Source organism: Moschus berezovskii, chromosome 4, assembly GCF_049115385.1.
Source record: "Moschus berezovskii isolate FMDL1 chromosome 4, NW_MosBer_1.0, whole genome shotgun sequence".
Lineage (NCBI taxonomy): Eukaryota > Metazoa > Chordata > Mammalia > Artiodactyla > Moschidae > Moschus > Moschus berezovskii.
The window spans coordinates 118,838,931-118,864,636 of NC_142463.1; the positions used below are offsets into that span (position 1 = coordinate 118,838,931).

A 25,706-nucleotide genomic window follows, 5' to 3' on the forward strand; every position below is an offset into this window, starting at 1 on the left:
CCCCAGTCACCAGCACGTCTGGTTAAAACACGGATTTCTCAGGCCCATCCCAGAATTTCTCATTCAAGAGGTCTGATGTAGGGCCAAATATATAAATTCTCTGCTCCCAGGACTACACTTTGGAGTATCTCTGATCAACTGTGTCAATTTCAAACATCACTTTCTTGCTTCCAAAGTCCTCCACTTCTAAGCTTCTTTCCCTTGGTTCCCCACAACTACTTGTATACCTAATGCCAGTGGCCAACTCTTTAACCCCCAAGCACACAATCTCAGCCTTCTTCCACTCATATGACAATTAAAACTCTTCTAATGCTCTAAGACCAGAACGATCTCATTTTTTAAATCCTGAAACCTCTGTAACTACTCCAGTCTGTAATGATTTATCTCTTCTCTAACATCCGATCACAAAACAGAGGCATATTTGATAGACCTTACAGAGCTTTTAATTTGATCTTCCCTTATTTTAAAAGTAAAAAACTGAGGTTTATATGAGATCTTATCCTTAGATCTCCAGTAAGTTATGGAGCAAAGGATAGGCTGAACTATGGACAGTGCATTTTCACCCAGTTACTCTAGCTTCTCATCAATGCATATCTAAGAGTTACATGTATCTGTACTCCCAGTGAGATAGCAAGCTCATTGAGGCTGGGGCCATTGTTTATTTCCTTGGTCTCCCAAAGCATCTTGAAAATAATTAAGTACTTCAAAGTTGCTTTAACTCCTAGGATGGAGTAAAGGATAAACGTACAAGTCTATACTGGTTTATTTATATTACTTACTAGCTGAGTGACTTTGCGCAAGTTACTTAAGTTCTAAGCTTCCAATTTTCTACATAAAATAGTGATAATATAGTTCCTACCTCATTTATGTATATATATGTATGTTTATATATGTTGATCATTTGCTCAGTCGTGTTCTATTCCTTGCAACCCAATAGACTCCAGCACGCCAGGCTTCCGTTTTTCACTATCTCCTGAAGTTTGTTCAAAGTCCTGTCCATTGAATTGGTGATGCCAATCAACTATGTCATCCTCTGTTACCCCCTTCTCCTCCAGCCCTCAATCTTTCCCAAGTATCATATATATATGATGAGAGAGAGAGAGATACATAGACATATAATGGAGCTAAATACGTCAAGTCATTAACACTTTTAGGAGAACGATTGTGTGCTAAGTTGCTTCAGTCATGTCTGACTCTGTGATTCTATGGACATGTAGCCCGCCAGCCTCCTCTATCCATGGAATGCCCCAGGCAAGAATACTGGAGTAGGTTGCCATGCCCTTCTCCAGGGGATTTTTCAGACCCTGGGATCAAACCTACATCTCTTATGTCTCCTGCATTGGCAGGAGGGTTCTTTACCATTAGGGCCAACTGGGGAGCCCCTAGGAGAGCTCTTACCACATATTAAGTGTTCCTTAAATATTCCTTATTACTATTATTGTTCTACTGTGTTTGTTCTACTATCCTATCACAGCACCTTGTGCACGGGTGTTGGAAAACAAATGCTTATTAAATAAATAGACTAGAATAGAATTCAACAAAGATCCTTTTGACTGACATACAAGATAGACTCCTTTCAGAAGGTTTCCACCTTGAAATAATGCCACTCATTCAGAAAGCATAGAGAATATACATTTATGGGCAACAATCCCACAGAGAGACAAAGAAAGCAAATTGGGAGACCTTTGCTGCTGCCTCCCACAGCTCAGTTATATTAGAATATCACCAGCCTTGTGCTTCTATTTTAAAATGAAAAAAATAATAGTATTGTTTTTCCCAAGCACTAGTTACACCGTACCCGAGGATTCCCACGGAAATTGAGAAAATTCCCATGCTTTTATGGCCTGTCTCTGACATAGTCATCACCCAGAGTAGGTTATTAGGGGGTAATGAGACAGTGGAGGGACGAGACAGACAGAGTAGAGGTCTCCCCCCACCAACTTTGACCTTCAATTCTCTGTCTTATTCGAAATATCGTTGGCAGGATTTCTGGACTTTTTGTAATTCAGTTTGGAAGCCAGATAATAAACAGTGGGAAAATGGTCTTCAAGTTGAGGAAGACAGAAATTTGTGGTTTATTTTGAGTTCCAAAGGTGGAGGGGTCAGAAGCCATTCCCACGACAGCCTCTCTGAACACTGGTGTGACCATGGCTTTTGAACATCTCCATCTCATTCTGCTTTAAATTATAAAGAAGGACTTTCTAGAATGAAATTTTCTAGCTGTCCATGGAATATAGTGGTTTTATACCTTACAAAAGCAGGGAATAAAAGCGGCAATAAGGGGGTACTGGAAAAGAAGGGAAAGAAAGAGGAGTAAAGTAAAATTCACTTCAAACTTAATGAACATAAACACATAAATGACATCACTTAGTAAAACTATGATTCTCAGAATTAATGTGTCCTCTGGTAATGAATTTATACAATAGACACAAATTCATTAGCTCAGATTATAAGAACACTTGGACAATATTTGTCTTTGCCAAATTATTACGTGTGCAGCAAAGCAATGACATAACCATGAGGAGTAAGAGGACTGTTACTTGTCTGAAGTATAGAAGTACATTTCAGACCATTTCTTCTCTCCTTCCCTCAATATACTGTAATAATACCCTATTATTCTCAAGATGTCCATTTTTTAGAATCATCTATTTACTGCTTCACAAACTCATTTATCCTTTCACTTATCAGACTCTAATAGAGGAACCACTGTCTGTCAGGCATCGTACCAGATAGTACGGAGACCGCTTTGCAAAATTAGTAAGAGATTGTTCCAGACCTTAAACAGTTCCCATTTTATAAAGAAGATGCGTGTATCCATGGAAGACTGATTCCAGGGCCACCCCCACTTCCCATGGATATCAAAATCTCAAATGCTCAAGTTTCATATAAAATGGTGTAGTACTCGCATATAGCCTATACACATTCTCCTGAGCGACTTTACTTTCACTTTTCACTTTCACACATTGGAGAAGGAAATGGCAACCCACTCCAGTGTTCTTGCCTGGAGAATCCCAGGGACGGGGGAGCCTGGTGGGCTTCCGTCTATGGGGTCACACAGAGTCGGACACGACTGAAGTGACTTAGCAGCAGCAGCAGATTACTTATATTACCTATTACAAAGTACATGTCATGTAAATGTTGTAAATACAATATAAATGCTCTGAAAATAGTTTGCCAGCATGCAGTAGATCCAAGTTTTGCTTTTTAGAGTTTCCTGTATTTTTTTCAAATACTTTAAAACAATTTATTGGAGTATAGTTGATTTACAATGCTGGGTTAGTTTCAGCTGTACAGCAAAGCGAATCAGCTATATGTATACATATATCCACTCTTTTTAATATTCTTTTTTCATATAGGCCATTACAAAGTATTAAGTAGAGTTCCCTGTGCTATACAGTAGGTCCTTATTAGTTATCTATTATATATATATTACTGTGTATATGTCAATCTCAGTCTCCCAATTTATCCCTCTCCTCTAACCCCGTAGTAACCATGAGTGTTTTCTACATCTGCAACTCTATTTCTGTTTTGTAGATAGGTTCATCTGTACTTTTTTTTTTTATTCCACATGTAAGTGATATCATATGATCTTTGTCTTTCTCTGTCTGACTTTCTTTTGATCCCTGATTGGTTGAATCTGTAGAACCTCCAGGGACTATGGGCCAACTATATACATAGCTTTATTTGGATGCAGCTATGACATGGTGGATTGAGTCCCAAGTTTGAAACGGGCATACCAGAACTCAGTGTATCAGGGTATGGAGTGTATCATCTGACCTTGGGCCAAACATTTAACTCATCTGTGCTTCTTTATTGGCAAAATAGTGATGTTGATAATATCTCCCTTGCAGGGTTAGAATAAGAATTAAGTTAGATCATGTCAAATACCCAACCAAAGTTGAATCTGAGGAAAGCTGCTTAGGAAGTGATACAAAATACAAGGAAGATGAAAAAGCTCTGAGAGTTCAATGGATGGAGAATCAGTTTCTCTTTGAGGGAGAAAAGAGAAGGCTTCTCAGAGGGTTGGGGTTTGAGGACATGTGATTTAGCTGGACTCCTGTGTGACCAGGAGAGGTTATTGCTTTGGATCCCAAAAGCAGGTGCTCTCCCCCTGTCCGTCTCCCAGGTCCCCCAGAGATCCTTTCCAAAGTTGAATATGGAAGTCTCCATCTTCCTCATATATTTTCTAAAAGTTCCAAAGAAACTTTTGAGGTCCATGCATATATCACAGGGGCATAATCTTGGAAACTTCTTTCCAGCATCTTTAGAGCATACCCTCATTTTTCTCCCAGTGAGCAATGAATTCTGACCCGAGGTACTCATACATTGTGACTTGGTGAATAGGGTTTCCTCCAATTGTGTGTTTATTGAGATAGGAGTTACTAAGTTAGAAGTCTATATATCAACAGTTATCTAAATTTCCTCCCTGGACAAGTTATTGTTCTCTAATCTTGCTCCTTCTTTCCTAGCCCCCAAAGCTCAAACCAGACATAGTGTCCTGTTGGCTTCATTATTATAGCATAACTCTCTAGGAGTTATTATCTAGGGTCTTTTGTTTCTCTAGAGTCTTGTAGATAGCATTTACAGTTAGTTTTTTTTTAATCAAATTAATTTGGTAACTATCAGGAAAGTCAGGATAAGGTGTTCTGACTTGACATCATCTAAGATTTCCCAAAGGAGAAGACCAGGTAAGACCAGGTAAAGAGGAATAACCTCATTACCTACCCTAGGCAAACATATTCTGTTAGTAGTCCATTTGTTCTATCAACCCCAGGCTCAGAGGTGTTATCTGTGATCCTCCTTCTCTCCTGCTCCCTCTTACCTGCTGTCTCATTTGCTATCAATTTTTTTTTTTTTGCAATGTGTCCTTCTGTTTGAATCCCTTTTCCATACTTCTGTTTAACTCTGTAGGGAGATGAAGGTAGTTTTTGGATGCAGACTCTTCTGATTTGACTGCAAGGGTCTCTCAACATAAAAATAACTAAGAAAAATCACACACTAAGAGAAAGCACATGTTCCCAGGTAACTAAATGTTTTACTGAATCCATATAATGCATAACGCTATTTAGTGTTTAGAGCCTGAGGGAAGTATAAATACTGTTTCCATCTTGCACATGACAAAACTGAGTCACGGAGAGGTTAAATGATCTGCCCCCAATCACCCAATAAATGAGTCAAACCCCTCTCCCTTCAACTCCTAAGCTCTTAATTACTGTGCAATGTCACTTCTTTGTGAGTTCATATGTTGTCATTGGCAGCTATGGGCATAGAAGTTTTTTAGAAATCATTTTTTTCTTAAAGGCTACAGTTTGTTTCCAAATAAACACATTTTGAAAGATGATGCCTTGTGTAAGAATAGATATTTTAAAAGTGTAGACACAAAATTCATAAATTAAAGTTCATCAGACAAAATGAAATGGTAAACCCAGAGACCTTGAAGTATCTGCAACTGTAACTAGCTATGTGGTCTTGGACAAGTCACCAAAGAGTTTGGTGACATCACGTCTCATCTCAAGGGGTAGAATCTATGAATTTGAATCACTCAGCCTTTATTATGTGTGTATACATAATCAAAATTGTGCTAGACACTCAATTCTAGAACTGTCACAATTGTTGGTTGTCTTTGCTAATCTTGTCGTTTTCATTCTCTTAAGCTGGCATCCATTTGACAAAATATGTTCCTTAAGTAGCTAATGAAAGTTACATATTCCTTTCCTTCTGCTGCAGTCCAGCCATCTGTACTCACATTTCGGCATAATTGCAAACAACAAGACCCTGTCTGAACCAGGAAGGGAGGCAAAGGTTAAGTTATTCTTAGAGGATCTGGAAGATAAAAAGTAGAAGGCAATTGGGAAAAAAAAAATTAAGGCTTTTCAAATTGTCAAATTTGAATTTTGAGACAATCCCAAGTTATAGAAAGTGTTTTTCTTCACTGTTGCCAACTAAGGGAAAAAGTGTAAAATTCAACCTATGAAGAGAAGAAAAAATCCCCATTGATCTACAATGAATCTATATGAAAAAAATATTGCTTCCTCCTAGACAATGCAGACACTTTCAAGCTGTCTACATAGATCTCTGATTTCAACCAAGTCATCTTTTCTCCAAGTCATAAAAAATCAGGTGTGTGTGGGTGTGCACATGTGCACCATCATGCATGTGTGTGTTCAAGTGATATACTATTTGGTCTTGGGGGATTCAGAAACAGAGTCCAAGACTCTGGAAACTTGTCATCAGAAAGCACCAGACCTTAGAGAGTGGGCTCTTCTGGGAAAGTCTGCAAGTCTTGGGACACATTGTTGACCTTGTCCCAAAGTGCACAGGTCATTCAGTCCCATGCTCCTGTCGACCCAGGTATCTCTTGAAAACTATTACATAAAATAAGTTACCAAATACAACAAACTACTTTGTTAATGAAACATCTTAATTCTTTCTAAACTTCCTGAATCCTCACAGACAAGTGCTTCATCAAGAAACATATGGTCTTCACCGAATTTGTCAAACAGGAGTAGCTTGACGAAACAACTCCACTCAGTTCACTACCAACAATGAGCACTTAACACAGTCTATCACTTCACATTTTTCAAGTGTTATGTTTTGTCTCTTCTCTTCCTCTGAGTCTAATATGATAGTTCTAACATCTTTCTAGAATATAGAGTTTAGGATTCTGAGCGGTATTTTATCTAATGGGTTAGGTATTGCTTTGAGAAGTGGCTGGAGAAGCAGTTGGAAAAGAGAAAGGAAAGCATGCAGAATATACAATAATGGTCTTAGCCTTATTTGCTATTTATGAAGCTTGCTGATTATCAGGTATCTACGACCAAAGCATTAGCTGAATCTTTTCAATCTTGCAATATTTCCTTTTTGAAAGAGAAGAAATGTCCAGCCAAGGTATTTTATCTCAACGTGCCAACTCAATAGTATGCTTTGTAAGGAAATACCTCATCTGGACTTTCTAAGAGAACGGTGGTCAAGGTGATTAAGCCCAAAGTCACATACGCCTTAGCTGTGTTGGTGATGCATGTATACTATTACTCAGCTGGCCTTATCTACATCTTTTCCCAGAAAGGCCCAATTTCTAATGCCTGTTCTACAGGCAAGGTATATGGTTTCATTCTAATCAGAATTTGCAGTCACTGTGCATACATGTGCCTGACCTGGATTCATGCAGTCAGAAGCAGTATTCATGCCACTTTGAGAACTGCCTATACTCCATGATCTACTCAACTGGTAGAGGAAAACTGGCTAATTATATAAAAGCCAAGAAACCCCAATTCACCCTTCTTATCACAGTGTTCCTAGTGGCTCAGATGAGAATTTGCATGCAATGCAGAAGACCCAGGTTCAATTCCTTGGTCAGGAAGTTCCCCTGAAGAAGAGAATGGCTACCCACACCAGTATTCTTGCCTGGAAAATCCCATGGACAGAGCAACCTGGTGGACTACAGTCCATGAGTTTGCAAAAAGTTGGACACAACTGAGCAACGAACACTTGATTAACACTTGAACGTCACTTCATTGCAGCCTCAGGATGGAAACTCATTGTTAAGTCAAAAGATGAGTCTCTTTCTGGGCAGCTTTCAGAAAAGCCTGAGTGGGCCACCAATTCCACTCACTGGAGAAACACGTGACACAGTGTGAAAGCAGTCATGAGCACCGTGCACCAAAGGTGAGGTGTGTTTGTGTCCTTATTTCACTTTTCCTCCCCGATCTTGAGGAACTTGTGCTCCAGAGATGAGAGACAACTAAATTAACCATAAGCAAAATACCCTTGAATGACAAGGATTTGAACTGCACAGGTCCACTTAGAGTTGGATTCTTTTCAGTAGTAAATACTACAGTACTGCACCATCAGCAGTTGGTTGAGTCAGCAAAGAGGCAGAACCATAGATACAGAGGAGCCAGTGGATTTTTCATTACAAGGAGGTTGGTACTCATAACCCTCGAGTGGCTCAAGGGTCAACTGCACAAGAATTTTAGATTGTTAGGATCCATGATCTCTGATCCAAGTTTACCTTTGAATTGTGTAAGAAAGTGAAACCTTTTGTTTCTTTCATGGAATTCACCAAAATAAAGACCAAGCCACTTTTCACTACTTATAAGTATATGCTTTTCATAAACTAGGAGTTTATTCTGAATTTGGTACAAATCTTTTTTAAGAAGCATAGGATACTGAATTTAGTCCATTGAGATTCTAAGTGACTAGAAGAAAAATTCATACTTTTAATTGGTGTTTTCAAAGTATAATACATTGAGACGTTAGCTCCCAGGCCTTTCTGGAGGACCTGGGAAGTGTAGAAAATTAGAATAAAAATACAATCTTTCTTCAGAATACACAGTGTCCAAATCAAGAACAATGAAGCAGTGGAGCTGGAAGGAGTGCAGAGGACTATATAACTGGATTTCTCAGCCTTTTACAAATACAATAATGAGGAGGAGGAGGGGAGGGACTGATTTATGACTTGCCCTCTGCTATTTAGTAGAACTCACTGGAAATGACTGATGCTGGGAAGGTTTGGGGGCTGGAGGAGAAGGGGACAACAGAGAATGAGATGGCTGGATGGCATCACCGACTCTATGGACATGAGTTTGAGTGAACTTCGGGAGTTGGTGATGGACAGGGAGGCCTGGCGTGCTGTGATTCATGGGGTCACAGAGAGTCGGACACTACCGAGTGACTGAACTGAACTGAACTGAAGGTTATATCAATAACCTCAGAAATGCAGATGACACCACCCTTATGGCAGAAAGTGAAAAGGAATTCAAAAGCCTCTTGATGAAAGTGAAAGAGGAGAGTGAAAAGGTTGGCTTGAAGCTCAACATTCAGAAAACGAAGATCATGGCATCTGGTCCCATCACTTCATGGGAAATAGATAAGGAAACAGTGGAAACAGTGTCAGACTTTATTTTTTTGGGCTCCAAAATCACTGTGGATGCTGATTGCAGCCATGAAATTAAAAGATGCTTACTCCTTGGAAGGAAAGTTATGGCCAACCTAGATAGTATATTAAAAAGCAGAGACATTACTTTGCCAACCAAGGTCCGTCTAGTCAAGGCTATGGTTTTTCCCGTGGTCATGTATGGATGGGAGAGTTGGACTGTGAAGAAAGCTGATTGCTGAAGAATTGATGCTTTTGAACTGTGGTGCTGGAGAAGACTCTTGAGAGTCCCTTGGACTGCAAGGAGATCCAACCAGTCCATTCTAAAGGAGATCAATCCTGGGTGTTCATTGGAAGAACTTATGCTAAAGCTGAAATTGCAATACTTTGTCCACCTCATGCGACGAGTTGACTCACTGGAAAAGACTCTGATGCTAGGAGGGATTGGGGGCGGGAGGAGAAGGGGACGACAGAGAATGAGATAGCTGGATGGCATCACCGACTCGATGGAGGTGAGTTTGAGTGAACTCCGGGAGTTGGTGATGGACAGGGAGGCCTGGCGTGCTGTGATTCATGGGGTCGCAAAGAGTCGGACATGACTGAGCGACTTAACTGAACTGAACTGAAGTTTACAGCTCAGAATCCCTGGATTTCCCCACCCAGTATCATCTCCACATGTTACATAGCCTTTTATATTTAACTGAAAGTAAAAAGAGAAATAGCCGCAGGAAACCCATTGATCGGGAGAGACTGAAGAGACTGAATCAGTCTCGGTGTGTGGCCCTGGGTTCTCTGTAGTATCGGTGCCTGGGTGGTGACTTGGGGTTACTCATTCAGTCTTGCGGGGAGGGTGACTTGTGTGTGAACCTCAGGATTCAACCTCAGTTCAACAGTACCTCAGGGAAGATGGGCTAGTTTCCTCACTGTTCAGAAGTAGAATGGAGAAAGGATTTGTGCCCCAGCAGGCTTCCAGCCCTGGGCATAGTGTGCTGCACACAGTAGGAGCTTAGTAAACATGATTTGATGGAGAAGAGTCAATGGGGAGCCCAGTGAGCAGCTTCCTGCAATTAATAAAGAAATGTGAGAGGTGGGTGAAAGGGCACTTGAGACAAACCCCTCAGGTCAGCTTGCTTAAGAACTGTGGATGCCTTTATGCACGCCACTCTGTCAAACCACTCCAAACAAAGACAACTAATGTGTCCCTGGCTTCCAGGTGGTGCTAGTAGTCAAGAACCCACCTGCCAATGCAGGAGACATAAGAAACGTGAATTTAATCCCTGGGTCAGGAAGATCCCTGGAGGAGGAAATGACAACCCACACCTACCAGGTAGAAGACATTTGTCTCTCAGTTTCTAGGGGTCCTTAAAAGACATTTGCAAGAAGTGCCTTTTGCAGTTAAAGCCCAACTGATTGTAGAAAAAACACTAGCCTGAGACTTCCCTGGCAGTCCAGTGGTTAAAACTCCATTCTTTCAATGCACAAAATTAATTAGTGTTTATCAGTCTAATAACAAAATTTAATAGCAGCTCCCCAAAATGTGTGACCTTCATTTAGACTCCAAGGGGTCAAACAATCCAACTACCAAAAGATCATTGAGGATATAGGGATACTTATCTTTGGGGCCAAAGATGGAGAAGCTGTATACAGTTAGCAAAAACAAGACCAGGAGCTGACTGTGGCTCAGATCATGAACTCCTTATTGCCAAATTCAGACTTAAATTGAAGAAAGTAGGGAAAACCACTAGACCATTCAGATATGACCTAAATCAAATCCCTTATGATTATACAGTGGAGGTGAGGAATAGATTTAAGGGACTAATCTGATAGATAGAGTGCCTGATGAACTCTGGATGGAGGTTCGTGACATTGTCCAGGAGACAGGGACCAAGACCATCCCCATGGAAAAGAAATGCAAAAAAGCAAAATGGCTGTCTGAGGAGGCCTTAGAAATAGCTGTGAAAAGAAGAGAAGCAAAAAGCAAAGGAGAAAAGGAAAGATATAAGCATCTGAATGCAAAGTTTCAAAGAATAGCAAGGAGAGATAAGAAAGCATTCCTCAGTGATCAATGTAAAGAAATAGAGGAAAACAACAGAATAGGAAAAACAAGAGATCTCTTCAAGAAAATTGGAGATTCCAAGGGAACATTTCATGCAAAGATGGGCTCGATAAAGGACAGAAATGGTATGGACCTAACAGAAGCAGAAAATATTAAGAAGAGGTGGCAAGAATACACAGAAGAACTGTACAAAAAAGATCTTCACGACCAAGATAGTCACGATAACATGATCACTGACCTAGAGCCAGACATCTTGGAATGTGAAGTTAAGTGGGCCTTAGAAAGTATCACTACAAACAAAGCTAGTAGAGGTGATGGAATTCCAGTTGAGCTATTTCAAATCTTGAAAGATGATGCTGTGAAAGTGCTGCACTTAATATGCCAGCAAATTTGGAAAACTGAGTAGTGGCCACAGGACTGGAAAAGTTCAGTCTTCATTCCAATCCCAAAGAAAGGCAATGCCAAAGAATGTTCAAACTACCGCACAATTGCATTCATCTCACACGCTAGTAAAGTCATGCTCAAAATTCTCCAAGCCAGGCTTCAGCAATATGTGAACCGTGAACTCCCAGATGTTCAAGCAGGTTTTAGAAAAGGCAGAGGCACCAGAGATCAAATTGCCAACATCCGCTGGATCATGGAGAAAGCAAGAGAGTTCCAGAAAAACATCTATTTCTGCTTCATTTGGCTTTCTGCCAAAGCCTTTGACTGTGTGGATCACAATAAACTGTGGAAATTCTGAAAGAGATGGGAATACCAGACCACCTGACCTGCCTCTTGAGAAACCTGTATACAGGTCAGGAAGCAACAGTTAGAACTGGACATGGAACAACAGACTGGTTCCAAATAGGAAAAGGAGTACGTCAAGGCTGTATATTGTCACCTTGCTTATTTAACTTATATGCAGAGTACATCATGAGGAGCGCTGGGCTGGAAGAAGCACAAGCTGGAATCAAGATTGCTGGGAGAAATATCAATAACCTCAGATATGCAGATGACACTACCCTTATGGCAGAAAGTGAAGAGGAACTCAAAGGCCTCTTGATGAAAGTGAAAGAGGAGAGTGAAAAGGTTGGCTTGAAGCTCAACATTCAGAAAACAAAGATCATGGCATCTGGTCCCATCACTTCATGGGAAATAGATGGAAAAACAATGGAAACAGGGTCAGACTTTATTTTTTTGGGCTCCAAAATCACTGCAGATGCTGATTGCAGCCATGAAATTAAAAGACGCTTGCTCCTTGGAAGGAAAGTTATGACCAACCTTGATAATATATTAAAAAGCAGAGACATTACTTTGTCAACAAAGGTCTGTCTAGTCAAGGCTATGGTTTTTCCCACGGTCATGTATGGATGTGAGAGTTGGACTGTGAAGAAAGCTGATCGCCGAAGAATTGATGCTTTTGAACTGTGGTGTTGGAGAAGACTCTTTAGAGTCCCTTGTACCGCAAGGAGATCCAACCAGTCCATTCTAAGGGAGATCGATCCTGGGTGTTCATTGGAAGGACTGATGCTAAAGCTGAAACTGCAATACTTTGGCCACCTCATGTGACGAGTTGACTCACTGGAAAAGACTCTGATGCTGGGAAATGTTGGAGGCGGGAGAAGGGGACGACCGAGAATGAGATGGCTGGATGGCATCACCGACTCTGTGGACATGAGTTTGAGTGAACTCCAGGAGTTGGTGATGGACAGGGAAGTCTGGCGTGCTGTGATTCATGGGGTCGCAGAGAGTCGGACACGACTGAGCGACTGAACTGAACTGAACTGAACTGATCCTCTGGGTGACTCAGCCTTTAAAACAGAGTGCAGGATTAATGTTATCTAATGAACTTTGAAGGAAGAAAGATATAGGAACCTGTTATCTCCTGGCCTCCAGCCACTTTCTGGTTCCTGTCACTAATGACTGATCCTGACTGAACTAAGGAAAGTTTAGTTCCTTTGCTTTCCGGCCACCAGGACAGACAAAAGCTATTAACACTGGCCCCAGAAATATAAACTCCTTCCCTAGATATCATCTATCCCATAACAGTCTTTGCTAAAGAAAGAGAAACAAATTAGATTATCTTTCAGGGATCCTTCCAAATTTAAGATTCTGGAGTCTAAAAGTGTTGTGTATTGGTGTTTCAACATAGCCCAGGCCAAATGAAAGAAAGACTAGGAAGAGGCAACAGCTAGAATACAGATTATAACTCCTTAAAGAAGCTGGGACAGGAACTGCATAAGGAACGACAGTGATACAATTTCATGAGGTTTACCAGTCGCTAAAAGCTATCACTAGAAGCAAAAAAAGATTCACCTCTTTAGCAAGGCTTTTCCTGATGAAATTATAGAAAAGCTTTTTTTCCTCCACATTCAATCTCATCCACTGCCCCTTAGCAGGAATCCCTCTTTATTTTATAAGATACACTCTTTTATCCTATTTCAGCCTAAAAGTCACTGCTATTGTCCTTCTCGATCCTTTTGGAAACAGAAAGCACCAAGCTGACCTGCAAGCAGGCCTGTCTCTACTTGCTGTACATTTATTTGTGGATTCTTTTGACAAAATATTTGTTAAGTGCCTATTACTTTCCAAATACAGATTATCTTTTTAGTAATTGAAGTCTTTAGGCAAAAGAAGAGAAAATCTTTTTCATGAACAGATCTTTTCAATCTTCAGATTCGGAGTGGATGGGCACTGGATAAGTCCCACAGGGACAGTATGAAGGACAAGCTGCGCAGGAGGTTAACTGTGATTGGAAATTCAAAATTGTCTCCTTGCTTGCCTGGGAGAGACAGCACGGACTGCACAAAGGTGTTAAACATCCATCAGACTCTCAGGACCCTCTCACCCCCTGCCTTTGCACATGCAGACCTGTCCCTTAGCCTGGAAGGTCTTCCTTCTCTCTCTTCTTCCTCTCTGGACCTAACCAAGTCCTTGGTCCTTTCAGGCTTAGTTCTTAAACCTTAGGCATCAGTCCCTTGCGACTTCCTACACAGTTTTGCTTGACACCCAAAGCTCTATTAGCTCCCTGTCTGCTTCCCCTACTTTTGTGCTTCTTGGTACTCAATTCATTTATTCCTCCATAGTTGTTCTCAACAGAGAGTTACTTTATTCTTATTCATTTCCCTTGTTATTGTTTTGTCACTAAGTTGTGTCTGACTCTTCTGTGATCCCATGGACTGTAACCTGCCAGGCTGTTCCATACATGGGATTTCCCAGGCAAGAATACTGGAGTGGATTGCCATTTCCTTCTCCAAAGGATTTTTCTGAATCAGGATCGAACCCACATCTGCAATGGCCGACAGATTCTTTACCCCTGAGCCACTAGAGAAGTCCAGATTTATCTCCCTACCTGAACTGCAATTTCCCAGAGAGATATTTTATCCTTATGCCTATTGCAAGTATGGAGGTTTGAAAAGCAATCCAGAGAAATGGTCAAAATTATTTCATCCGTAAGAATTGAAACAAAGTTTTTCTTAGGGACATATCCTCCCTATTTTATTATATACTTTATTCACTTCCTTAAGATTACAGAGTTTCTCTGAAATATTTGCCAGTAAGTCACACAACTCTCTATCAGCAACGCAAGCTTCAAATTCACACTTGTTCCCAGAAAGCATGATCTCAAACTCTATTATCTCTTTAGGCTTCTTTGATGATTCTGTGTCCATTCTGACTGATTTATCATTTATTCAAGGTCATTGCTACAGTGTTTTAATTCATTATGTACTTATCTTTTCTCTATAATTTGCCCAAGGATTTGCTCATGCCTTTGGAGAAAGCTGCATTTGTTTAATTCCGTGAACCCAGGAGGTTTGATTCATTCTATTTGTTGCTTCTGTGTGGCTTGAAAACCTTAAAAGATTACTTGATTAGGCACCTTTCTTCTCTAAATTGTCAACACTTAGACCCACATTAATTAAAGAAGATGGGGGAATCTGGATGTTTGGTAAAATGATAATGAACAGCAAGATGAAGCATCACTTCCCCCATTTACTTTCTATAGCTCCTGAAATTCCCAGCATTGACACACACTTGAGATGACCAGAAGCACCTGTGTGAACCATTCATTAGCAACCCACGAAAACCAGCTGTATGTCAGATATGTCAAACTCTTCTGTAGAGAAGTGTTTAAGACACTTTATTAACAGTTCGGGAAAACTCTTGGTCAGTGGTTGCTGTCTTCATCGCTCTTTTACTCCCCTTTATTTAGTTTAGTAGAGACTGCAGATTTGGTATCAGGAGTAATCAACACCACCAGACAAAAACAATAATAACCACCCTGGTTGCTTTATATAATGGTAATAACTTCTGGGAGTCATAATAATACTTTTTATTTCAGAGCAATATTTAAAAGTTAAACTTGTTCAGAGACATTCAAGAGACTTAAAATACATGAATTTTTTAAAGAAGCCTAAAATTAATAGTTGAATATCACTGGTAAAAATGTCTTTCAATTGATTCAGTTCTTTCCGTTTCCATTGACTTTCTAATATTCCCACCCATACAGCATTAGGTTTCGGTATGACAGAAGGTAAAAGTTGTGGGGTGGTGGTAATTCATTTCTCAAATGTTTATATAGGTCTTTTTAAATATATAAAAATATCTGAGGCCAACTTTGAGTTTTAATGAGTAATAGTCTTAAAAATCTATATAAATAGCAGAAGAATAGTTTCTACAAATACATGAAAGTTGACTCTGGCATAATGCTTTCCTAAACATTGAGAAAGAACTATTTTCTGAAGCTTCCCTTACATGAAGTAAGTGTTGCTTTCTTGTTTAAGTCAGTCTCACTGAGAGACTCTTGCTTCTGCCACAGCCATGATTTCAACACAGGGTTGAATTCTTGATGATTTTCACTAATTGACTTCCAAGCTTTCAGAAAGAAAGAAATTAAGAAAACCTTCCCTTTAATTGCAACTCTCGCTAGTCACTGAAACCAGGTGTATCTCACTTTACTGAAATTAAAGAACAACTAATCCAACGTTCATTTACTAAGAAAAAAATTTAAGTTCCAGGAAAGTGAAATAAATTGCTCATGGCCACAAATTAGTTAATAACAAAACTAAGTCTGTTCCTTACTTCCTAACCTTTCCACTATGAGTAGAGCCAAGGAAAGCAGATTTGGAAGGATTTATTCAAGTATCATTCTCCCCTTAAAATAAATAATCTTTCCATAAATATTTTCTAACAGCTCCCCAGCTCCACAATTCTGCTTCTCCAAATCACTCATTACAGGTAGCACTTAATTAGAAATATGACTGCAATGGTGACAGATCATGAAAAAAAAAAAAGTAATTGCAGGATTCTACCATATACCTTAAAAGTTTCAAGTAATCTATGCAAAAAAAGCTTGCTCCTTGGTTGCTCTATAATATTCGACGTGAACATTAGTTATATCTTGAAGCATAAGAATTTACTGTGACTTAAAAAAATTATAAAGTGAATCAATAACAATGTAGGTAACAAATTAGTGAATCAGATATGATGCAGTTATAGGAATCAATTTTAAAAATGTTCAATCCATGTGTCTCAGTAAACATTATGCATATGTATAAGAACAAATAGGGAAATATTAGTAACAGTGCCAAACTTTCAATAAAATTTATTGAGTATTCATTAAATGCCAAGCAGTAGATCATAGGATCACACAATGACCAGCAGATCAATGATATAATCATTCTGAGTAAAGAGTCCATCAAGTAATAAGGTAAGATCTATCCATTACAGGAAAGTACACGATTTCAAACAATAAATGGGCTAAAGATAAATGTTAAAACTGTGGTAAAAGTCAAATATGCAATCTCAGAGTTGAAAAAATGGAAAAGGAAAGAATTATGCATCTTGTCATGTTCTAGGAAGAGTCATTCACCCTGGTGTTGTATTTGGGCTTTCTATAGAGGGAGAGGTAGGCTGAGATTAGTAAATGGTATCCAGCAATGAAACCTATCTCCCTCCCCAGGTTTGGTCCAATGGCCAATATCACTCACCTAGTTACCATCTCACTACTAATTACTTAAGTCCTACTTCTCATTTTTTGAAATATATATATACATGCATCTTTAAAAAGAATAATAATCTGTGCTTTTGACAGTACAAAGTGAGAGTAGGCTTTATTCCCAGTCACTTTTCAGTATTGTTGGAGAAAAATTACTTTGTTAGGATGTTACCTCTTTAAAATCATTTTGAGATTATTTTTAAGGTCGAAGTTGTCAAAAAGAAAACCTGAGCTTGTTAGAGACAGGGTGTAGATCTACTGAACAGCACAACCTTCTTAGGCAAACATTGCCACTGCCTTTAGGAATGAAGTTAGGCTGTACAAGGGTCATTTTTATATCCTTTAAATAATGTAGGATCAAACAAAATGTAACCAAATTCCTTCTTAAGAAAGGAGAACCCTACTTCTTTGCATCAGGTAGGACTGTTGGGTTAAATTCTCTAACAAGTCAGATGTTTCTTCTCCTTCAATTTACTTAGTCTAGATACTTAGGATTCCCTCTAGAATATTGTCCAGTCTAAGGATAACCACAGAGCCTCAAAGGTGTTTCTCTCTCTCTCTCTCTCTATATATATATATATATATATATATATAAGCACAATGTTAGCTAATAAATAATCTTTATGTCCCAAGGACTGTCTTCTGTCCAGCAACCCAGATACTTCTGATGGTATCCAGCCAGAAGACAAAGAGCAGTGAGACATCCTCTCTGCTTCATTGCAAAGCTGAGTCTTCCTCTCTGAGTTCATGTACATTAATAAAGCACTTATGCAGTTCTAATATATGTCAGACAGTGTTCTGAGAGTTTCACCACAGTTATTCATTCAGCCCTCATGACCAGCTAGTGAGACAGACACACAGACCCATTTTACCAGTAGGGACCCTGAGATACAGAGAGTTCAAGTAAGTTGCCCAAGACCACACAAGTAGTAAGTAATGGAACAAGGATTCAGACCCAAGCAGTTTGATGTTGGAATCCATGCTCTTAACCAAACACTTTTGAGTCTGCACAAGCACCTATAAAATAGGAGGAAACCCTTGGAGGAGGTGATGTTCTGGATACAAACGATGTATGCTATATCTCATATTGTATCGGCCTCCTAGCTCAGATCTTTCAAAACTTTGTCATTTAACACAGGAGACAACTCCCAGTCTACAATCAGCCACCTGTTTTGCCACAAACCACAGTGACCCCTGAGTGAAGATTCTCCTTATCTCCATCTCTTAAAGCAAAATAACTCATTCTCACCTTTCCAGGCATGAGTGAGGCAAGGCTGCAAGTCCTTTGCACATTTTGGCAAGTGGCTTAGCTCCTCAGCTTTGAACACAAGTCCTTATCAGCAGAGCAAGTCTTTGAAAACTTCAAAACCGTCTGAGACTGCCTTTTTCTCCGGGGAATATATAGAGGCTCTCTTCCAGCCCTCTGTCACTCTGTGGACCAATCCAGAGCCTTAGAGGAAATTGCAGGCTGGAGAGCAACAGCGCTTGTGTGGGAGGTGGAGGCTGGAATCTTTCCTCTGTTGCAGACACTGCCACGTTAGGTTTTTCACTGTTTTTATCAGAACACTTCTGCCAGGGCAGGGGTAGGCCCTAAACTGTGCACAGGTTGTTCATGTTTTAACTCATAAATGTGGACCCATCACAGCAAAGATGTGGTTTTTGTTATGAAGCAGAGTGCTTTGGGCTACTTCAGATGTGTCTAAGTCACAAGATTATTAGGACTACAAGGGCCCTTGCAGATTATGTAGCCCAACTTTGTTCCGCAGTACAGGAAACAGTTTTAGAGAACTCTGGGGACATGTGTGTGAATCCCTATGATGTGCCAGGCACTCAGCTGGATGCTGGAAATTCAAGTAAAAAGGTACTCTATGCTCTCAAGATACCAAATGCCATATAAATATGGTATAAGTGAGTGATGGAGGCAGGCCCAGAATGCTGGGAGCTTTTAAGCACCAGAAAAGAAGATTTTTTTGGAGGAAATAACACCTGAGCTGAGTGATGAAAAGATAAAATACCTTACATGATTCTATCTACTAGATTTTATCCTCTGTTCCCCTAATTCTGTAAATGGTCTTCTGATTGTCCTTTTACTTTGATGACTAGGTTAGGTTATTCTCTAGAGCAACACCCACCATGGACCCACTCATGCTTGGCTGGGTTTATCATGCTTTCCCCTTCAACATTTTCCTATTTCCTATCATTCAAGGGTTATTTTCACCAAAATTTACCTTGCTTGTGTTTCATCCTATTCGGATTCAAGGGGCTAATACATTAGTAAGTGCATGCCTGCTAAGTTGCTTCAGTCGTGTCCAACTCTTTGCCACCCTGTGATTGTTGCCTGCCAGGCTCCTCTGTTCATGGGATTTTCCACACAAAAATACTGGAGTGTGTTATCATGCCCTCCTCCAGGGAATCTTCTGGACCCAGGGATTGAAACTGTGTCTCTTATGTCTCCTGCATTGGCAGGCAATTATTGTTTTTACCACTAACACCACCTGGGAAGCCCTGAATTTATCATTAGTATGTAATGATATTTATCATTAATGTAATGATATTTATTATATCATATCATTAATGTAATGATATTTATCATTAGTATGTAAATGCAAATACCTAAGGGGTTGGCATGAGTCTAAGCTAAAAATAATCAGCATCATATAATCAGTAAGAAAAGCTCTAAACTTGGAATTAAAGGTGATTCACATAACGTTCCACATTATCTGAAATTCTTCTAAACTGTTTTAACAGGACCTGTAAAGTCAATATAGTGTATTATAACCCGGGGCTTTAAAGCAAATAAATAGAATATAATGTACAAATATTCAACTGCATTGTGTGAAGAAAGTAAGACACTGTTTTCAGAAATTTTAGCTTTAATTAACCATATGTATGTGTGAATAGGATAATTAGTTAAACTCTATCTCTGACTATAAGTCATGATCATAAAGGTTTGAAAGCTATAACTCTATACCATAATTTTTTTTTTTTTTAGATTTTTAAAATGTGGACCATTTTTAAAGTCTTTATTGAATTTCTTACAATATTGCTTCTTTTTTTTTTTTAACGTTTTGGTTTTTAGGCCAGGGATCCAACCCATACCTCCTGCATTGGAAGGAAAATTCTTTTTTTTTTTTATTGGATGCAAATTACTTTACATTAATATATTGGTTGGTTTTGCCATACATTGACATGAATCCGCCCCGGGTGTACATGTGTTCCCCCTCTTGAACCCCCCTCCCACCTCCCTCTTCCCCATATCCTCCCTCCAGGTCATCCCCATGCACCAGCCCCAAGCATCCTACAGGATGCGTCGAACCTGGACTGGTGATTCATTTCACATATGATAATATACATTCTACAATGCCATTCTCCCAAATCATCCCACCTTCACCATCCCCCACAGAGTCCCAAAGACCGTTCCATACACCTATGTCTCTTTTGCTGTCTTGTATACAGGGTTAAGGTTACCATCTTTCTAAATTCCATATATATGCTTTAGTACACTGTATTGATGTTTTTCTTTCAGGCTGACTTCACTCTGTGTAATTGTCTCCAATTTCATCCACCTCATTAGAACTGACTCAAATGCATTCTTTTTGATGGCTGAAAAATACTCCATTGTGTATATGTACCAAAGCTTTCTTATCCATTCATCTGCAGATGGACATCTAGGTTGCTTCCATGTCCTCACTATTATAAACGGTGCTGCAATGAACATTGGAAGGAAAATTCTTAACCACTGGACCACCAGGGAAGTCCCTTAGCATACATTTTTAAAAACAGGGAACCCTATTGTAGTCAATTCTGACTTTGTACAACATCAGGCACATAGACATTTACAAAGATTGCTTGAAGTAAACACAGCTGTCCAAGTTCTGCCATTACTGGCCACTCAAACATCAGCAAATCAATTAATCTGAGTGATGGAGTATTCAGTGTTCATAGAAATATAAACACTGTTACTGATGACTGAGTCTCATAGTGGGAATATGTGTAAAGCTAGCAGAAGAGACTCCTTAGAGCCAAAGCCTAAATTACTGTTTGATATACAAGTGGCCTTGAGGAGAAAATAATATGAAAAAAATTAATGTCAAATATTTGGAAAGTGATGCTTTGGCTAGGGCTGAAGACCAAAGCAGGTTTCTGACTATCCCAGAAGAATGACCAGTGGAGTTATTCAAAACTCAAGATTATACCATCATTGTAAATGATGAACCAGAACACAAGATGAAAAAAAAAAAAAGCAAGCTCAAATAGAAATAAATATTAATCCAGCATATATTTGTTTTAAAAACTTCATAAGGAGGGCATGTAAAAGACTGCTCATTGTATTAGGGTTCTGAGGAGAGATCTACAGAGCTGGGTTATAAGGAATCAGCTCACTTGATTCTGGGCATTGAGAAGTTCTAAGATCTGCAGTCAGAAAGCTGAAGACCCAGGAGAGCCCAGTTATGTGCTTCTAGTCCAGAGGCCTGAGAAGCAGAAGCAATGGTATAAGTTCCCATCTGAGTCCAAGTCCTAGATTGAAGGCAGGAGATGATCCATGTTCCAATGAAGACAGGAAGAAAGGATGAAATGTCCCTTCCTCTGCTTCGTGTTCTATTCAGGCTATCAATGGATTGGATGAGGCTCACCCACATTGGGGAAGGCAATCAGATTTACTCCATCTTTTGAATCAAATGTGTGTCTCATTCAGAAACACACTCACAGACACACTCAGGATAACATTTGACCAGCTATCTGGGATCCTGATGGTCCAGTCACCTTGACATATAAATAGAGTCATAGATGTAGAAAAAAACAACTTACAGCTATCGGGGGTGAGGGGAAAGGGGAGGGGAGGGATAAATTGGAAGACTGGGATTCACACACACACACACACGTAAAATATATAACTGTGCTATAGAGTAGGTCCTTATTGGCTATCCATTCTAAATACAGCAGTATGTACCTGTCCATCCCAAACTCCCTAACTATTCCTCCCCCAACCCTCCTCCATAACAATAAGTTTGCTCTTTGTGACTCTGTTTCTGTTTTGTAAATAAGTTCATTTGTATCTTTTTTTTTTTTTCAGATTCCACATACAAAGGATAGCTTGCAATATTTCTTTTTCTCTGTTTGACTTACTTCACTCAGTGTGACAATATCTAGGTCCATCCATGTTTCAGCAAATGGCCCAGTATTATGCAACAATCTTAATGGGAAAAGAATTTTAAAAAGAAGAGGTACATGTATGCCTGCATGCTTAGTCATTTCAGTCCTGTCCAACTCTTTGCACCCCAAAGGAGTGTAGCCCATCAGGCCCCTCTGAGCATGGGATTCTGCAGGCAAGAATGCTGGAGTGGATTGTCATGCCCTCTACTACGCAATCTTCCTGACCCAGGGATCAAATATGGTCTCTTATGTCTCAAGCATTGGCAGGCAGATTCTTTATCTGAGTTATTTCAGTTCAGTTCAGTTATCAGTCGTGTCCACCTCTTTGAGAAATCATGGACCACAGCATGCCAAGCTTCCCTGTCCATCACCAACTCCCAGAGCTTCCTCAAACACATGTCCATTGATTCACTGATGCCATCCAACCATATCATCCTCTGTCATCTCCTTCTCCTCCTGCCTTCTATCTTTCCTAGCATCAGGGTCTTTTCCAGTGAGTCAGTTCTTCGCATCAGGTGGCCAAAGTATTGGAGTTTCAGCTTTAGCATCGGTCCTTCCAATGACTATTCAGTACTGATCACTTTTAGGATGGACTGGTTGGTACTCCTTGCAGTCCAAGGGACTCTCAAGAGTCTTCTCCAACACCACAGTTCAAAAGCATCGATTCTTTGGCACTCAGCTTTCTTTATAGTCCAACTCTCACATCCATATATGACCACTGGAAAAGCGATAGCTTTGACTAGATGGCCCTTTGTTAGCAAAGTAATGTCACTGTTTTTTAACATGCTGTCTAGGTTGATCATAGCTTTTTTTTCAAGGAGCAAGCATCTTTTAATTTCATGACTGCAGTCACCATCTGCAGTGATTTTGGAGCCAAAAAAAATAAAGTCTGTCACTGTTTCCATTGTTTCCCGATCTATTTCCCATGAAGTGATGCGGCCGGATGCCATGATCTTAGTTTTCTGAATGTTGAGTTTTAGGTCAACTTTTTCACTCTCCTCTTTCACTTTCATCAAGAGGCTCTTTAGTTCTTCTTCACTTTCTGCCATAAGGGTGGCGTCATCTGCATATCTGAGATTATTGATATTTCTCCCAGCAAACTTGATTCCAACTTGTGCTTCATCCAGCCTGACAGTTCGCATGATGTACCCTGCATATAAATGAAATAAGCAGGGTGACAATATACAGCCTTGATGTACACCTTTCCTGATTTGGAACCAGTCTGTTGTTCCATGTCCGGTTCTAACTGTTGCTTCCTGACCTGCATACAGGTTTCTCAAGAGGCAGGTCAGGTGGTCTGGTATTCCCATCTCTCTCAGAATTTTCCAGTTTGTTGTGATCCACACAGTCAAAGGCTTTGGCATAGTCAATAAAGCAGAAATAGAAGTTTTTCTGGAACTCTCTTGCTTTTTCGATGATCCAACAGATGTTGGCAGTTTGATCTCTGGTTCCTCTGCCCTTTCTAAATCCAGCTTGAACATCTGGAAGTTCATGGTTCATGTACTGTTGAAGCCTGGCTTGGAGAGTTCTAAGCATTACTTTGCTAGTGTGTGAGATGAGTGCAATTATTCTGTAATTTGAACTTTCTTTGGAATTGCTTTTCTTTGAGATTGGAATGAAAACTGGCTTTTCCAGTCCTGTGGCCACTGCTGAGTTTTCCAAATTTGCTGACATATTGAGTGTAGCACTTTCACAGCATCTTCTTTTAGGATTTGAAATAACTCAACTGGAATTCCATCACCTCCACTAGCTTTGTTCATTGTGATGCTTCCTAAGGCTCACTTGACTTCGCATTCCAAGATGTCTGGCTCACCTATTCATGCATTCAGGATGTCTGGAGTACCTGTGTCACCTGTTGTTTTTCAGTTGCTAAGTCACATCCAACTCTTTGTGACCCCAATGGACTGCAGCATGCCAGGCTTCCCTATCCTTCACTATCTCCCAGAGTTTGCTCAGACTCATGTCCATTGAGTAGATGATGCCACCCAATCATCTCATCCTCTGTTGTCCCCTTCTCCTGCATCCCTCAGTCCTTCCTAGCAGCAGGGTATTTTCCAGTGAGTTGGCTCTTCACATCAGATGGTCAAAGTACTGGAGCTTCAGATTTGGCATCAGTCCTTCCAATGAATATTCAGGGTTGATTTCCTTTAGGATTGATTGGTTTGATATCCTTGCTGCCCAAGGGACTTTCAAGAATCTTCTCCAGCACCACAATTTGAAAGCATCAATTCTTTGGTGCTCAGACTTCCAACTCTCACATCCATACATGTCTACTGGAAAAACCACACCTTTGACTATATGGATCTCTGTCCGCAAAGTAATGTCTCTGTTTTTTGTTGCACTCTTTGTGTTTGTCACAGCTTTTCTTCCAAGGAAGAAGCATTTTTTTAATTTCATGTCACCTCTACTCCAATATAAAATAAAAAGTTCAAAAAAAGTTTTAGTAAAAAACAATTTCATTTACTATAATTTTTGTAAGATTTTTTATACAGAATCCTTGCCTAAATGGCTTGACTAAATGTCTAAATTCCTAAAAAGAATTTCTTGACTAAATGTTCCTCATCATGCTTGCTAGAAATATATTGGAGTGCTTGCTATTAAGGCATTTTTTAATTTCCACAATCAGGTGAATAATACTCTTATTTTTGTTTTATTTTGTGGTGATAATTTAAAAAATAATTAATCTAAATTAAATAGGTAGCTAGTAAGGGCCTACTATATAGCACAGGAAACTCTGCTCAGTACTATATCATGATCCACATGGGAAAATAAAAAAAGAGGGAATATATGCCTACCAAGGCCCTTATAGTCAAAGTTATGGCTTTTCATGTACAGATGAATCATGTACAGATGTTAGAGTTGGACCATAAAGAAGTTTGAATGCCAAAGAATTGGTGCTTTCAAATTGTGGTACTGGAGAAGACGCTTGACAGTCTTTTGGACTGCAAGGAGATTCAACCAGTCAATCTGAAAGGAAATCAACTCTGAATATTCATTGGAAGGACTGATGCTGAAGCTGAAGCTCCATTACTCCAAGAGCTGACTCATTGGAAAAGATCCTGATGCTGGGAAAGATTGAAGCCAAAAATAGAATGGGGAGGCAGAGGATGAGATGGTTGAATAGCATCACTGACTCAATGACCATGAATTTGAGCAAACTCTGGGAGACAGTGGAGGACAGAGGAGCCTGGCATGCTGCAGTCCATGGGGTTGCAGAGTTTGACCTGGCTTAGCAACTGAACAGCAATGTATACGTATAACTGATTCACTGTGCTGTATAACAGAAACTAACACAACATTGTAAATAACGCTACTCCGATAAATTTTTAAAAAATTAACCTTCACCTTGATGTGAAATAATTTTGTAGTTCTTTTTAAAACACTTTTTCTCTCCTCTCCCTCCTAAACATTTCTCAAAATGATAGTAAATGTTTCAAAATTCCATATGGTTATAATAACATAGAGAAAAAGAAACTGACCGTCACATTCTGAGTGGTCTCAACCTCTATCAGCAGAGGAAAAATGTTTAGGAGTTTCCATAACTAAGGAAACAAGGGAAGAAATAGAGAACACCACAAAAAAATATTCTATCCTTCTGCCTTGCAGGATGTGACAGGAGTTTAAACCCAAATGCTGCATAC

General features: G+C 39.7%; 1 protein-coding gene across 1 annotated transcript in view; it reads right to left on the bottom strand.

The window, feature by feature from the left end:
* Positions 1–18,303, bottom strand: part of RGS5 (regulator of G protein signaling 5) — a 63,698-nt gene extending 45,395 nt beyond the window's left edge. Inside the window, exon 1 of the mRNA XM_055402210.2 lies at positions 18,161–18,303. Within this exon, the coding sequence (XP_055258185.2) occupies positions 18,161–18,204 (44 nt within the window). The 5' untranslated portion in view covers positions 18,205–18,303. The remainder of the gene's footprint in view (positions 1–18,160) is intronic.
* Between the last annotated feature and the right edge of the window lie 7,403 nt (positions 18,304–25,706).